The sequence below is a fragment of the Xyrauchen texanus genome, chromosome 1 (genome assembly GCF_025860055.1).
Source record: "Xyrauchen texanus isolate HMW12.3.18 chromosome 1, RBS_HiC_50CHRs, whole genome shotgun sequence".
In the NCBI taxonomy this organism is placed as follows: Eukaryota; Metazoa; Chordata; class Actinopteri; order Cypriniformes; family Catostomidae; genus Xyrauchen; species Xyrauchen texanus.
This window is the reverse complement of record NC_068276.1, coordinates 37,857,635-37,873,479: the sequence shown is the minus strand read 5'-3', so window position 1 is coordinate 37,873,479 and position 15,845 is coordinate 37,857,635. Positions and strand designations below refer to the sequence as shown.

General features: G+C 37.9%; 1 protein-coding gene across 3 annotated transcripts in view; it reads right to left on the bottom strand.

The window, feature by feature from the left end:
* LOC127628003 (limb region 1 protein homolog) overlaps positions 1-14,925 on the bottom strand; it is a 53,102-nt gene extending 38,177 nt beyond the window's left edge. For 2 of the 3 annotated variants that reach the window (XR_007968605.1, XM_052104686.1), the window contains exons 1-5: positions 14,734-14,925; positions 12,397-12,469; positions 7,430-7,469; positions 6,942-7,081; positions 5,876-5,979 (exon numbers count right to left, since the gene is read on the bottom strand). Coding sequence is in view for 2 of the 3 variants with exons in the window: in XM_052104686.1 (XP_051960646.1) it covers positions 5,876-5,979; positions 6,942-7,081; positions 7,430-7,469; positions 12,397-12,469; positions 14,734-14,796 (420 nt within the window). In the remaining variant the exon portion in view is untranslated. The remainder of the gene's footprint in view (positions 1-5,875; positions 5,980-6,941; positions 7,082-7,429; positions 7,470-12,396; positions 12,470-14,733) is intronic. The other variant, XM_052104805.1, reaches the window with a different exon arrangement.
* Between the last annotated feature and the right edge of the window lie 920 nt (positions 14,926-15,845).

Genomic DNA, 15,845 nt, shown 5'->3' with positions numbered 1-15,845 from the left:
ATAAAACTTTTATTGATATTTGCCTTTTATCATTAGAAAAGAAAGTTAAAGGTGAGAGGGAACTGTTGAGATACTGTTAGAATACATGCTCCACAGGATGCTGGATCTGCTGAAATTGTGTGAGGTTGGTTTATTATATCTGTTTAAGTGAGATATGCTCATATTTGCAGATGGTATGCAGACTAATATAAGATATTAGTTTTATTGATATTTGCCTTTTTATCATTAGACAAGACAGTTAAAGTTACAGTGAACTGTTGACAAGAGGGAGAATGAAACAGACGAGCATTTAGACATTATGAGTCTTCATTATGGACAAATGCGTCTGCAGTGGCTCTGATATGTGGACCGTTTAAAATGGACCGTGTTGCACACCGGTCTATTATTGTAGTAAAACAATGGAATGTAACAAAACGAACTGTGACTAGTCGTTTACATGTCTTAGATGCTTTACACGCAATCAGGCATTTTTCTGTGCCCTCAAGAAGAAAAAAGACAAGAAGAAGGGAGAAAAAAACAAATAAATAAATAATCGTACAAACAGGAAAATTTTGCGCTCAAAGCCAATAATTTAAAAAAGCCTGAATATCGGCAGATTTATCGGCCCCGGCAATATATCGGTCAACCACTAGTTCATAGTGCATTAACTAATGCAACTCTAATGCAACTATTTAAAAAATGTATTAGTATATGTTGTAACTAACTTAAGTTCATTAGTTCATGTTAACAAAAGTAATGTTGTTAAATAATGTTAACAAATGGAACTTTTTTTGTAAAGTGTAACCATAATTTTATTGTGTGGGGCATAACCATCTAACTGCAGCATAAAACTTGCAAAATTGTGAAAAGGGGCACTTTAAGAAAAAAAAAATCGGTATCGACTGAATGTTAAAAAAAAAGGTTTCAGTAACAGTTCAGTATCAGCCTCAAATTTCCTGATCGGTGCACCACTATCCTAAAGGAAGAGTTTTGTCAGATTTAGCTAACTTTTTGATACATTTTTGTCTCCAAACTGTAGCTTAGTATGTCCAAACTGTCCAACTGTCACTCCTATAAACCCATGAATGTTTTTCTAACATCTACAGTCTAAGATTCCTTTTTCTCTCAGTCTTAGTCTTTAAGGCACTTTGTATACATGCAGTATTTTAAACTCTTGACATAAAGAGAATCTAGAGCACCTCCAAGTGACTTTCTGATGAACAACATCTGCCTCAACAGACTCCTCTCAATGGATTTCTAAATGAGCTGTAAATTTGTATCCGTGTTCACAAGTATAACTGAAAAATCTGCCAAAAAGTACAAGAGGATTTAAGACAACTTTGGGAAACTGATGCAAAGTAATCAGTGCCACCCCTCAAATTAGTTTCAAGCAGAACGAAGCAAGAAAACAAATATAAAAGCAAGAAAATAGTTTTAAGCGCAGTTGTTCTGGTCTTTGAGATGGAGAGATGTGGCAAGGAAGTCAGAGATGGGGTGAGCTGTTCATGGTAACATATAGTGACTCTAAAATATTCAGCATCTAGTTCTTCACACGCGCACACACACCCACACACACTCTTTTTCTCTCTCTCTCACACACACACTAGTATATGTGAGTGTGTCAGATAGAGTATAAGAGAAAGAGATACAGAAAGACACTGATGGTTATAGATATTGTGTTGCATTCATGAATGATTTGTCTGTCACCCTAAGTGACCCTTACCGAAGTCATAGGGATTGGATTAAATGTATGCCTCTAAAGCCTTTGAAAAGTAATTAATAAGTCTGGGTTAACACACCTTTTTTGAGAATTGCATTATATTATTATACTGTATTATGTGTATTTCTTATATGTTACCTGCTCTGCTAAAATCTGAAATTATGTTATCGGACAGTAAAAAAAATTCAATTACTTATTTCAAAATACATCCTCAAAATTAAGAATCATTATTGGAACTGTTAAGGAATTGGAATAATTGAATTTCTTACAATTATCATACATAGTCACAATTGCTGTATTTCCCCTGTCCACTCCGATTTAACCTCCATGAACTATTAACTCCAACATCAGCAAAGGTTTACTACGAACAGTAGTCATTACCTTCTCTTCAAAACTGCTACACCAAGAGCAGTGTCTGAGACACAAAACAGAGCACAGAACATGCAGGGGACATGAATCACTGTATATCAACACACACACACACACACACACGGGCCATTGATGTGTCATTCTGACTAATATGTTAGAGGCCATTCAGAATGAAGAAGAAAAAAAAAACAGGATATACAACTTGAGGAAAGAACTTCAGTACTTTTGAAGTGTGTGGGCTTGTTTCATTTTCTTTTTATCCCTCTTCCTACAATGTCACCATCTTTTTCTTGTTAGCATGAGGTGTCTAACAAATAAGACCTTTGAGAAAGGCTTTGAAACTAATCTGGGGTTTGTAAAGAAAACAAACAGCATTTTTTCCCAAGAAGTTTAATGCCAAGAAAATATTTATAAGAAGAAATTAGAAATGAATTTAGAAATAAAGGGGAATGAAGCGCTTGGTATTTGGCAAGTAGTTAAAGTGATAAAACACACTAAAATACCCGTGATGGTAAGCAGTATACTTTTGGTAGCCTAAATAGAGTCCACCTCTACCCAGAAGTTGTATGGCACAGGGCTAATGGTAGTGAACACTGTAGACACGTTGATTTGCATGTTGAATTTATAAAGCTTGCAAGAAACTCATATCTCTATACATTCAAACATATATGCTTTATTTTCCTGAAGCTTGACTATGGGGCTATTATCCAAACCAGTGTTCCAATTTTTTCCCTTTTTCTGTCAAAACAGAGAAACTCATATGTTGTCATAGAAACGCACATAGAATGGCAGGCAACGTAAATACGCAGTGTCACGGCCTAAGCCTGGGAGCGAGAATCACATCTCAAAAAATAACCATCAGTCCTATTGTGGACAGGCTACAAAGGAGACGACTGACAAACACACACACACACGCGCACACACGCACACACACACACACACACACACACACACACACGGCACACGCACACACAATTTTTAGCATCTTCAACGTTCATGTGATTCCCAATAAGCCAGTTAAGTCACGTCAATTGACATTGTATTTACCAATAGATCTCACTGGTTCTATTCTTATATGAATGGTAGAGAGATATATAATCGGCCCAGATGGAATCTTACAACTTTTTGCATAAATCACGCCTCGCGAGGGGCAGGAGCGGACCCTGGGGAGAGAGCAGAGCGAGAGGGAAGAGGGGAGGGAAAAAAACAGGGGAAGACACAGGGAAAGGGGAGACAGACAGAGAGGGCTCATCCGCCCTCGGAATCGCCGCCATGTGGTCCTCCGCGAGCCGGACGGCTTCCTCCAGCGGCGCCGGGCGGTGGCACTGGACCCACTCGGCCGTCTTCGGGGCAAGCGCTGGACAAACTGCTCCAGTACCACCTGGTCGACGAGCTCCTCGGCGCCCGCGGTCAGCGCAAGCAGCCACCTCCGACACGCATCCGCGGGCCGTTGGGCGACGCGAGCGGGCGGTCGGATTTCTCCAGTTTTAAGGCCGGAAGAGTTGGCGACTTTCCTCTGGGGACCGACCAACCCGTTGCAGGATGGCTCTTCGCAGATCGTTGTAAGCCAGGAGGCTTGTTGCGGCAGTTGTTGGGCCGCGAGTTGTGCTTCCCGGACAGGAGAGGGACTAATCGGGCTGCCCACTGGTCTTGGGGCCACCCCCAAATCTCCGCCGTCCTCTCGAAGAGGTCGATGAAGGCCTCTGGGTCGATCCGCCGGCCCCATCTTCTGTAACGCGGTGGGGGCAATGTGGCGTGGGTGTCGGGGTCGCGGCTGCGGCTGGAGCGGCCTCCTGGCTGAGGAGGCTCGGATGGCGAGCCGGTCCTCTGCTTGAGCCCGCATGATTTCAAAAAGCGGCGATCCTGGTCTTGCGGAGCTCAAGCAGGGATTGTTGGTGGCTCTGGTGGAGTGTCGCGAGGGACTGGAGGACTTCAGCCAGCTGGGAGGACTCTATGGGGCGACTCTGTTCCATTATTATGGTTTTTTTAATGTCCGGGTTTCGGCACCAGTGTAACACTTTCCACTAAGGAAGGGACAGGAAACAGCGTCAAAGGTAAGGCTTCTTTTAATCTTTTTTACTTTCACAATATTATCACAACAATTAGTTTCTCTTGGCTTGGTGTCGGGCTCTCCCTCTCGAGGCTCTCCGTTTTCTGCTTTTTATGCCGCTCTCCTCACGCTACTGCAATTAGACACAGGTGTTAGACATAATTTGGCCCAGGTGTGAGCGCCCTTACCGCTTCTCTCTCCCGGACGGGCGCTTGACCACGCCCCCGCTGCCACAATCTGGAAGAGGTTTAAATATAGCTAAATGTATTAAATGGACATGACAGTACTACACTCTTTTTGGAAGGCAAAAGCATCATGGAATTGGCCAGAATAGTTCATAAAAAGCATCATGCAATTTGCCTAAATTTTTCATAAAAAAATATGCAAGGGATGGGGAATGCATAGCACTTTTATGAATGACAGATGTCACAATATGCAGAAATCTGTGGAACTGATCCATCTGGGTCTGGTTATAATAAGGCAACAAGTACAACCTCAGAAGTTTAGATGCCACTGATTGAGGTATCAGGTTCAGCCTTACCGAAATCATAACCCTGCCATCTGTTGGACAAAATCAGAACTGCAGGTCAATTACTCTACGTCTTCCCATCCAATGCAGCATTATGAAGCCTTTGTGTAAATTTTTCAGCAATGGCATCCTGCCAAAGATTCATACACAGAAGGGTCATGGGGGATAAAAAAGCATTCACGAACATTTTCTTTCCCCACTGTGTGCTATGCTACATATTATTGTCGGTTTTGTTAATTACTTTTGATGAAGTAGAAACACAAACACTGGCCCATAAAAAGCACCAGTTACAGCTTACACAAGCTTTTAACAAACTACCCGGTTTCATTTCCTCCAGTAACTGACTGTAATGTGCCATATATACATCCCTGTTTAACCATCTAATGTGGAGACTGGTACAAGCAGGTCATTTGAAAGAAAACATGAAATCCTAGTTTTATGGGCTTCTGCGGTTGACGACTTAACCCTTCCCTGCATCAACAGGGGGCTTTCATACAAGCGGCAGTTTCTGATCATTTCCTCTCTTTTGCTACACACACATGCTCTGCCGGCTATTCTGAGACGTGTAGGCAAACATAAAGCAGTACTTCCCACACTTCCGTGTTTCTGGTTGATCAATGGTCAGAAACAGTCATGGTGCAAATGAGAGAAAAAGAAGCAGTACGCATTACTCCCATACAAATGACCATAGCCCTCATAAACTACAGTAGCTACAAATCTTTAAGTAGTTTTGCCAAAAGAGACATAAACCAGGAGCGACTTCAAACTGTGAAGACAGAGGGCAACCTGATGCATTCCCTCCCACCATTTCATTTTTATCTGGAGACTCTATTGTGATGGCCTGTGTTTGCTGGTTTGTAGTCTCTATGCGCACCGTTTACAGCTGTTCTTTGAGTAGCAATTGACAAAGTTAAATGAGTTGTAGAATTAAGACCGTCCTGCTTTTGAAGTTTTATCTTTTTTGGGGTGGAGGAGTGTCCCAAATCACAAGGGTCACATATAATAGTGTATGTAAATGTATTCAATGTGTACATCTTCAAGTAGAGATGCATTTCAGAAAATATAAAACCTCTGAAATCATATATTAGGACCACACATATGTGGGCCAGCATCCTTAAACACAGTGCATAAGATTCCTTTGTACATGAGCAAGTGTGTGTGTGTGCATGTTGAGTAAAACAGCTTCTAAAAATCTTGCACATTTCTTGGGGGTGTGTGAGCTTCATACCTTTTTTGAACCTGCAAAGCCCTCGGACTCCAAGAAAAAATAGGCAAAAGGCATCAGCACAAAGAGACAGAGATTTGAGAAGAGGGACACCAGGTTCCAGAGGCCTGAAGGAGGGAAAGCAATCCAAACACTGAATCATGAATAATTTAAAGTCATTTTATAAACAGTACTAACAGCATTTGGAGATTGATTTTAGATTGATTGGTGATTTTAGTTGTCATTTATTGTATGACTTAAGTTAAGCACTGTCAGATCCCAAATGATATAGTAACTAAACTCATTCTTGTTTAAGAATGAAACTTCTCGCCTTGCTTTTTTTCAAAATGTCAAGCATTACTACGTAAAACAACCCAGAAACCTGCTTTCATGGAAAGGGACAGTGTCAGAACAAATAATAAACACTGGCACCACCTTGTGGCCATGACTAACTCTAGGCAAACAATAATTCAGCAATATTCTTAAGGAGAAACTACAGGGGAAAAAAATAGGCTTTTTGGAAATATCACATAAAACACATTCAGCATAACATTTGAGGGATCAAGAACCACAATTATCAAACTAAATAAATCTATGAATGGACTCACTTCCAAATCTGTACATAAATGTACACTGAATAACCATGGCAACAGGACACTGAACACAATATTATAGTTGTTTCAGTGCCTTGTATGACTTTAATTTACAAATGTGTGGCACACTAAACAAGCATTTGGAGAACAGTGATTTCAACATGTTTTGCATGAACACTCCTGACTACAGATGGGAGGGTTATGCACCCATATAATAACACCCATAAGTTGATTCATCAACAAAAAAATCTCTTTTGTCCCAGTCATTGTTTTAGTAAAAATGTTTTAGTAAATTTATTTACTTTAGATCTAAAGCTTCCAAATGCAATGACAAACAACCTGTTTTGTTCACAGATCTGACATCTATCTATGCCTCTAAGAAGCGATCCGATACTTGCCAGTCACTTACTCAAAACAACACAAAACTAGACTTGTAAAGTAAGGATTAACATCAACCAATATTTGAAAAAGAAAGATAGGAAAGGGCTTATACTGACCATGGATGAGTGATCCATTGAGCCACTGAATGTAGTAGTTTTTGGGAAAGGAGAGCAGGATCTCATTACTGATTATAGAGAATGGCAAGAGGAGGACAGCCCCTCCAGACACTGCTAATGTAAATGTACACAGGTACATACTGGGGTTGAAAGAAAGAAAATAATAAGATAAGGGAGGCATTGGAAAGGAATGGAGAAATGCAGGAACAGTAGTGTTAGTATAAAGAGTGCTAATATTTGTTGTACACTATGTTAATGACATTTTATATCAACAACTTTCACTATCTTTAAGATCATGTTCTATTTATAAGGTGTTACATGAAGAAAATACAAGTGATGTTGTTTCATTAAGGCATAGTACAACATCTAATAACAAATTGTAAAACTAAAAGACTTGAGTCACATAAAACTGGGTCATTTTATGATCCCACTTAAAATAAGTCCCTCGTTATAACACCAGATATGGTCAGAGCTGTGGAAGAACTCACGATATTCTGTTGACAATGGCATCCTCATCTTCCTGGTCATCTGTTGGCACAAGAGGGCAAAATAAAATCAACCAATATACCAGAGACAGATTCCTAAAGTATCTGACTTCCTGCATTATAATGATAAAATGGATCAGAGCTTTTATTAAGGTTAGGCTTTGTTCATGTCATTCTCTTAGTGGTGTGATGCTCTGGCAGCCTCTTTCCAAGAAGTGCCAGTCAGCTGTTTATATCCTGTGTAAAGTTCTTTGCTGTGAACTTGCAACCAAAATAACCCTTGCTGAAATTTACATGGTTTTCAAATAACCAGATGAGACCTGACAGATGGTTTAATAAGAATAAAACGTGATCTCTGTTCATTTACCTGAAAGCTACATGAAAACATTACCAGTTACTCATAAATCACAAACATGTGAATAAACCTTATAATAAACCAGCCAGATGGTGGCTGTCAAGAAGAACAAAGAAAGTCTATAAAAGCCTCGCTCCAAACTAATTACAAAAATTGCAGTTTACTGAATTTCAGATGAATTTTCAGACCCCTGAATGTCCTCGCCTGAGGTCATACAGCTTTTCATGCAGCTTTGATGCCTCATAATATCTTCTCAGAGAGTCTTGAGGACAGGCTAGTTTCTATTGCGATCGACACTCTCCACAGGGGTAAACTGACGTTAGTCAAGCTTCTTTTAAATGTCTAGAGGTTACCTGCTCAAGTACTGTAACAGTCCTCATAAAATTGTATGTGTAAGGGAGGTTGGAGTTGGCACTGCTGTACAGCACTGTGTTCTGGATACCCCTTCTATTAAAATTGAGCATGCAAACAAACTTGCTTAACATTTTTGTCAACTATATTTGATTTAAACTGAATTTAAGGGAGCTTAAAAAACATTTAACAATCTGCGAGAGCCACCGTCATGTTGTTCCAAAGCAAAATGCCTTTCTATCTTCCGTGGAACACAAAACATGAAATTTAGAAGAAAAATGTATGGATGCGAATGGGGACTGAGGGTTCCAAGCTTCAAAAGGACACAAAAGCAATGTTCAAGTATCATTTAAGTATAATTTAGAGTGATCCATAGCAGTGGTTCTCAACCAGGGGGTCATGGCCACTAGTCCAGGACCAGTCACCTGGCAGCCCACAGGCCAAATCTAACCAATTTAATCACTTTAATCTGGTCCTCCAACTAATTTAGATAAAATCGTGTCACAGTCTGAAACATCCGAGTGCTCTCTGTAAAAAACACAGCTGTGAGTTTTACACCATTCAGCTATCATGGTCCGTTGTCCAGTTCTGAATCAGATCAAGTGTTTATATTTGTCCAGGCATAGTTCAGTAACACTGCTCTCCAAAACATAAACAAGCAACATTTAGGTGAGCATATTTGATCGTGGCTTATTAAATATATCAATACAAATAGCTTAACTGTGATGCGGAGTATGGTCAAATATAGACGTAAAAAAATACTTTCACAGCAGTTCTCTGTGCAGTTCTACTCAACCCCTTAAGGCAGTCACACGCCGAATAAGAAGAACCACGCCTCGACGAGGCTAGGATATGGCGATATCAAACACAGTGCATGTCGATGCGGTTCACGTGGCAGACGGTACACACAAAAGTTACCAAGGTTTTCCCTTCCTAAAGAATGAACAAGGCTAGAGTAAATACTATAATGTCCACTGATAATGATTTGGGATGAATTTAATGGAAAATATTTGAGTTGCACTCGATGGCGCGGCAGAAATTTGAGCAGCCTCCTGAGTTGTAGGTGGGCGCCGCCGACAGACGCCGAGTGGCAGAGGTGTGCCTAGTCATAAAAAACAACTGTTATTCATTTTAAAACACACCATGTTGTCCGCCAGACTCGTTCGGTAGTTAGATTACAGGGTGGGAAATGTTTTGTCCTCGCAATAAATTTTGTGTTCCCTCGCAAGAAGTTTTGTTCCCTCCCTTGCAATAGTTTCCGTTTCCTTGCAATAGGTCTTGCATTCCCTTGCAGTACATTTACCATGGTTTAACTACAGTAAAAATATTTAAACCATGATATTCATTGTGAAACCGAATAATACAGGAAAACAAAAACAATTGGAATATATATCCTATTAATGAAATACATTGCAAGCTTTAGATGACTTGTCAGGAGCCGCTGCAGTTCCAAAACTAGCACAACAAATGCACAGAAAGTTGTTTTGACCACCAACATTAAACGCAGAAGTAACTTGAGGATGAAATCTTGAGCAGTGAGGATGTGTATTTCACTTTCAACAAATTCCTGAAAAACTGAAATGTTATTCTTTTCTTATATGGGTTCTCTTAACATGTTAATGATACTGCTGCATCACTGCTTTGCATCTCCTATAAAAAAAAAAAAAAACTCTCTGATCCTCTGACATGGATTCTCTTCATAATGTATTTCATATTGCTCCTTTTTTTGCCTTTGCATTTAATCTTATGTGAGTTCTCTTATCTCTAATATATATTGCGGCATCAAAAACGTGGTGTCTCCACAAAAATGTTACAGCTGCGCTGTTGTTGGCAGCATCAAAGTATATAATAATGGGTCAGACAGAAGATGGGTTTTGTTGGGTGAGATTGTTTTATTGCTTGAATTATATTTCACGTTTAATTAGTAACATGCTGGGTTTTGAGAAAATGTATAACACAAGTAGATGTACAAGCAATAAGATAGAATCAGTATTGCTTCAATTGACAGCATTTGTTTTAACAGTAATTATATGTGTGTGGATTACACAGTGATTTAAACAAATGCACTTACAAGTATATACAGTATGCGTGGCAGCGGCATATGATCACTATGGTTCTAAATAATAACATGTTTTAACTCTTAATATATATATTTTTTTTTACACTTGATTCTAATTACCACTTAAACGGTGTATACATAATAATACTGCCAGTCATCTTGTCCAGCAGGTGAACTAAAATAGTTTGTGAAGAGTTTTAAATGTTTTCTTTCTCGTTGAGCAATCAACAAACTCTTTATCTTCATCATGCTTGTTTCTTTTCGTTTCCGTAATGGGTGAAGGGCAGACCAGCTGAAAGGTGTGTTGAGTCACCTAATTTGCCGGGGTAAAATTGCTTTTAGATTATCAGCACTAAATGTAAAGGCATGAATGTATTGATGACGATCATTTGAGTCGCTTTTTATGTGAAAATGCCATTCCTCGCTGAATCACCTCTCATAACTACTTTGGTGCTCAAAGGCCTTTAGTTACAATAAAAGTGTTAGCAAAGGTAAATAAAGAAAAAAGATTGGTTCAGTTTTCATCTGGATAATCTGGCCCCAGAAGGAAAGTAGCTGAAGAGCTCTACACTAGTTCATAGGACTTGTGCACTAAAGGACGATTTATTCTTCTGCGGCGAACCTACAGCATAGGCTACGTGTACTTGTACTCACCCTCATGCCATTCCAGATGTGTATTACATTCTTTCTTCAGCTGTACACAAAGATTTTGCTACCCTACGCCATAACCTGACATGCACCTCTTCAAAAATGTGACTGTCATGTCACCGTAGACAATAACAGCTGTGATTGGTCCTTCCACTTTAACTGAGGTAGCATCTGATTTAAACCAAGATTATTTGAATATCGATGCATCATATCAAATTGTATTTGGACTCGTGACCATTGAAGCAATTGTCTCAACAGGGATCATCTGCTGTTTTTTTATTCTGTTTGTGTTTCATAAAGTTACAAGTAAAACGTTACAAAATATATCTATTTACAGTTTAAACTTTAAAAGCTTTTTGCTCTGGGCCTTTACTTGATATTAATTTGATATGTGAGTGAAATAATGTTTTGTATTCTACTGACCATATGTTTGACCATATGTGTTTTAAAAGCTAAAAAAAAAGTAAATAATCATAAGTTATGGAAACTAATCTAATATGTCAGTAAATTAAAAAGCACCTAATAATAGTTGGCTATATTGCCTTTATGCATTGTAAATTCTTTAAAACGACACCCATTTTGTGTTATTCAGGCAAGAAGTTATTAGCCCAATTAATTTGACAAGTCCTTTTCAGCATGGAATGTCAAAAGTATGCCAAAATATTTATGTATTATTATTTAAGTGACTCAAGAGCAAGCATACAGTAATTTCCTAATTTACTATCTGCACTGCAATGTAGGCACCATGAATAATAAATTATAAATAATTGTAATAATAATTAATGTATTGATGCTACAATAATTTTATAAAAACTTTTGAATCCAGAAATTACTATGTTTGCATTGCTTTTGTTTATTTATGAAACATACAGTATAGTTTTCATTTTGGCTGTGTACTCACAGAACGATACAGACACAAACTATAAATGCAAACAAACATGTTGGCCACTACGTGGAGCCTACGCCGTAGGTTCGACACAGAAGCCATATAATAACATTATGTAAAGATGAGACCAAAACCTTAAGGTACACTCTGGTAACTGAGAACATGAATACTAAATGACAATGCCATTGTAAAAATTCACTATTCGCAGTCAGCCATGATTAAGTTCCAAGTTCACAATCCAGTTAAAAATGTTCTGAATGATTTGTTCATGATTCATTCCACACACAAAGCTACTATTTGACTACAGAAGACTTGGAATACACCACAAAAGTCATATAGACTATTTATGATATTTTTATGGTGTTTTTTTCAGAACTAAAGTGCACTAATTCAGAGTACAGTAATCCCAGATAAAAGAACATAGATATGCTCTGCTTGTCTTTGCAGCCTGAAAGCCTCAGTCCTTATAGGGACAAATAGCATGAAAAATCCTTTTGTTTTCCACAAAAGACAGAATGTCATAAGGGGTTAGGAAAAACATAAGGGTGAGTAAATAATGACAGAATTTATTGGGTGAAAAATAAACATTGAAAAGTGTAATTATAATAAATACAATTCTTTGCATGTTGCAACAGTTTCCTCAAAAACAGGATTTGATCTGTCATCCTTACCGCTTTTCCTCTTGTAGCGTGTGATGACGCAGTATGATACAATGTACAGTACTGCAAACAGGAGGAAGCAGATCTAGAAAGAGGGAGTAACATTCATACATTATAAACATTTCATACACATGCTACCTGTTAAACTAAAACAGATGACACAGTTAAAAATGTATAGTTGACTGAGCATTTTCACTAATCATTATGTGAAAAGGAATGTAATGGACTGAAAATTGTATAAACATTAAATAACAACTTTTTCTGTCAAAACTTTTCTGAAAGTCTTGCCTGTATCTAAACTATTTCAAAAGTAACAGCCCAGCTGATAAAGTACAACATCCATAAAAATGCTACACCTGTAATCTTTAATGCTGTAGTCATGTTATATGGCTTGAATCAGCAGTGTAATGGACACTGGGGTGTATTTTGAGAGGACAGACTGATGGATATGTGTATGTAAACATACCAGGCATGCTTGAACTTTAACTCATATTACACATTGCTTGTAGCGTAACAGAACTACAGAGCACTAATTCAGAGTACAGTAATCCCAGATAAAAGAACATAGATATGCTCTGCTTGTCTCTGCTTAAACAGTGATAAAACCGAGGTGATGTTGCTTTGCACCCATCATTAGCTTCGTAATGCTAGTCCGACACCATTGGTTATTGATGACTGTGTACTTGCGTTTCGGGGAAAACTGAGGAATCTTGGTGTGACCTTTGATTCTTCTTTGACATTTGAACCTCTTGGGCAAAATACAGTCAGGACATCATTCTTTTTTATCAGAAACATTTTTGCATCCAATGCTATCCTTTTCTGTAGTTGAAAAGTTGATCAATACATTTGTATATTCACGCATGTATTACTGTAACGCACTCCTTGCTGCAGTTTCAAAGTCTACCTTAAATAAACTGCAGAATGTCCAAAATTCATCAGCCAGGATTTTAACTCAGACAAAAACATGCGAACATATTACCCCAGTCTTGGAGTCCTTGCACTTGCCTGTTAAGTATCGGGTCAACTTTAAAGTTCTCATGCTTACATATAAAGCACTTCATGGTCTGCTCCCAAATATCTTTCAGATCTTGTAATTAATTATACTCCAATGTGTAACCTTTGTTCATCTCAGCATGGCCTTTTAGTAGTCCCTCAAACACGCATTCGCTCAATGGGAGATAGGGCATTCTCAAATTATGCTCAGAGTCAGTGGAATTTAATTCCAATTGGCATTCGTGAGTCAAAGTCTCTTGGTATTTTCAAATCTTGCCTAAAAACAAAGTTTTTTCAAGTTGGCTTTCAGTTGATGTTTTATGTTTATGTAGTGCTTGATTCACTTTTATTGTACATGTGTGTATTTTATTCTATGATTATGTGTTGTTCTTACTTATGTAAAGCACTTAGAGAAGCCACTTTTAAAGGTGCTATACAAAAGTATATTATTATTATACATGTAAGGTTGTGTTACCACTAGAAAACATTATTGTCTGTCAAATAGAATATAAGCTCCAAGCAAAAAGAGTCAAATTGGCAGCTCTCTAAATCTAAATGTGGCTGGAACAAAAAATACCTGTACTGCCCAATTTTCATCATTGCTTTACATTTATGAGGCACTTGGGCAGGTCTTGGCTGTTCTTCCAAGCAAAGCTTGCAAAATGTGTTCAGTAGGGAATGCCAGTTAGCACAGACATATTAATTTGTGATATTGAAATCACAAGCAGATCATGAAATCCATTTATATATGACACACTAGAACAGGTTTGCCTAAGCAGGAAAGAGAGACATTACATCCAGACACCCAAAATAAACACTGCAAACCTGCGATACTCATATCTACACCAGCAAAAGTAAACAGGCTTTAGAACCATTATGATGTTTAAACGGTCTTGCAAGCGGATCAAAACAGTTAGTCTTTGGCAAACTGTCTAGTCTGTCCCTTTTTCTGTCTCATTATGTCCAGCGACCAAACAGTAAACACTCCCCCTGCTAAAAACCTGCAGTACCTGACACAATAAACAGTGTCACGAAAATACATCAGGGCAGGGCAGCCACAGAGCACAATGCATATGTTCAGTAAAAGAAAACAACAAATCATTTAACCATGGCTTTTTCCTTTTAACTTGTCATAATAACCGCAGAAAAATAATAAATGCCTCGATATGTGTAGCTAACTCCAAGCTAACATGCTAGCGAACTGGCCTGACTTACCAAATATTTAAAATTATAGTAAATTAATTTCATCATTCCAGTGAGGAAAGAGATTTGGAAGGGCAATTAGGTGTTGAAATAGCGAACACAGTTCGCAATATGATTAATGTGTTGCGCTCTTCTCAGTCTCTCCGTACTCACGATGTACTCGCGCACTTGGCTGTGGAAATTCTGCTCTCTGATCGTCACATCGTCTTCTTCCATTCTTCATATTGCAGAAACACGTTCATTCAACCCAATGTGTGACGAGTCCATTCACTGTAATAGAAACTGACCTCTCTGAACAGAGCTCGAATCGCTGACAGCAGTTCCGTCTCAGCGCCAAATAAACGATCAAATCTCATTCAAAACATATTGCGTCATCATTACGCGACACACGTACAGGGAGTGTTCAAAGGCTCACGTTCACATGTTTAGTACACTTTAATGGCTCGTATATTTATAAAATACCTCATTCACAATTTATTAATAATGTAGTCATGCAGAGAGCCACTAGAACACACGGAAAAATAAAACAAAGGAACGTCTGCTACTCTCAACCTTTTTAACTGTAAGGCCCCTCGTTGCCATATTGTTTCTGCTGTAAGGATGACAAAGCTACTTGTTTTAAAGTTTTATATATATATATATATATATATATATATATATATATATATATATATATATATATATATATATAACTTAGCTGTTTAGCTTTTGCACTTATATTAAGTTATATTATTGTAATAAAACTTAATAAATTATTTTACAAATTCTTCACAATCAAAGATTTTTAGAAGAATATTTAAGCTCTATAGGTCCATACAATGACAGTGAATGGCAGGGTAGGGGAGTAACAGAATACATGTAATGGGATTACGTATTTAAAATACAAAATATAAGTAACTGTATTCCACTACAGTTACAATTTAAATCATTGGTAATTACAATACAGTTACATTCAAAATGTATTTAGATTACTGAAGAGATTACTTTGCATTTTATTGTCATTTGTTTAATTTAATATTTAGTCCTTTCAGGTGGAAAACATTTATACATATAAATGATGCGATCCAAAGTGCATTTGAACAGCAGTGAAACACTTTCTTATGATGTGTTACATTCATACGAGCAGACAGAGAAGTAAGTTTGAAGAAATTTGGATCAGAAGAAATAGAAATAAACCTTGTGTAAATTGTTAGATTTACGCTAAGCTAAAATACTAAGAAAATTCACGTTGGATCATAATTTCTTTTTTCTAGTAAGACCTTTGA